At 60.6% G+C, this 1,247-nt stretch overlaps 1 protein-coding gene across 1 annotated transcript in view; it reads left to right on the forward strand.

Moving 5' to 3' along the window:
- Positions 1-1,247, forward strand: part of KIF18B (kinesin family member 18B) — a 21,364-nt gene that overhangs the window by 11,790 nt on the left and 8,327 nt on the right. Inside the window, exon 15 of the mRNA XM_009883729.1 lies at positions 574-591. Coding sequence (XP_009882031.1) covers positions 574-591 — 18 coding nt within the window. The remainder of the gene's footprint in view (positions 1-573; positions 592-1,247) is intronic.

The following is a 1,247-nucleotide window of genomic DNA, read 5'->3' on the forward strand; positions in this document are numbered from 1 at the left end:
TTCTTTTTCCCCGGAGTTTCCTCCTTTGTCTCTCCCCTTTTTTTTTTTTTTTTTTTTTTTTTCTTCCCCATCTTCAGAACATCCTTCGGGCACTCTCACCCAGAAAGGCAGCAAGAGGACCACCCCATCGCTTGCCCCACTTCGCCGGGCCCCCCTCGCTCCCACCCCCCAACCCATGAAGCTCTTATGCTGATGGCTCCATTATCCGCCATCCCTCCCAGTGTTCAAACCCTGGTTCCAAACTTCTCCCTCTCTTCTCTCCTCTCCTTCCTCCGGCCCCACAACCCCTAAAGTCACCCCTAGCCGCCTCCTGTCCTGGTTCTGTCCCCCGTTGTGTGTTACCCCCACCCCCGTCGGTGCAGCCCTGTGTATTTTTGCAGCAGATGGGTTATTGCTGTTCCCTCTCAGCCCCTCTCTAATCCGCGCCGGGGTGTCGAGTGCTAACAGATGGGTGATGCTAAGAAATAACACGCGCTTTTAATAAATCTTTTCGTTTCAAACCAAAGGGGCGAGGGGAGACGTGCGGCTGTTTCTTCTCGCCTCCCCCTCGCGCGGGGAGCTGGCGTTGGGTAGCGGCTCCCATCTGAGCGGGCCTGGAAAAGGCCCTTGCTCCTGGGGGTGGGCTCCGTCGGGGCTTCCCCTCTTCACCCCACCTCTCCCGTCAGCGTGGGGGTCCCGTGGAAGCCTTCTGCCCCCTTTGCTGTGCCTGGGGGCGCTCTGGGCCCCTTGCTCGGTGTCCCAGGGCAGGGGGGAGGCAGAGCCTGCCTGCCCTCCCCCTGCTTTGCTTAGAGACGGAGCAGAGCATTTCTGTGCCATTTCCCTCTTCTAAAGCCCCGTCCCTGTCACCACTCTCTCCTCCTCCCGCTGAGATCCCCCCCTCCAGCTGCCCGTGAGCCCCCAGTCCTGGGCCACAGCGCTCTGAGCATCCCTACCTGGGGACCGTGACTGTCCCTTAGCACCCCTGTGACCCCCCTTCCTGCCATGCCAGGGCACATCTGGGCACTGACACATCTGGCTGCCTGTGCCAGCTCCCCGTAGCCACCCTCGGAGGTGACCAAGCGTGGCAGGAGCGGGACAGGGAGGGCGGACGTGGCTCCGGGCGTGCTGCTGTCCCCCGGGGACCCGGGTCACCGACTCCTCCTGCCCTACTTTCCTGCCTGGCAGATCTCGCCTTTGTCTTCTCAGAGGTTGGAAGCTTCTAATTAAAACTTCCAGCCCGCTCCCCGTTCATTTGTCTCATTAAGAAG

The sequence above is a fragment of the Charadrius vociferus genome, unplaced genomic scaffold, assembly GCF_000708025.1.
Source record: "Charadrius vociferus isolate BGI_N301 unplaced genomic scaffold, ASM70802v2 scaffold1284, whole genome shotgun sequence".
Taxonomy (NCBI): domain Eukaryota; kingdom Metazoa; phylum Chordata; class Aves; order Charadriiformes; family Charadriidae; genus Charadrius; species Charadrius vociferus.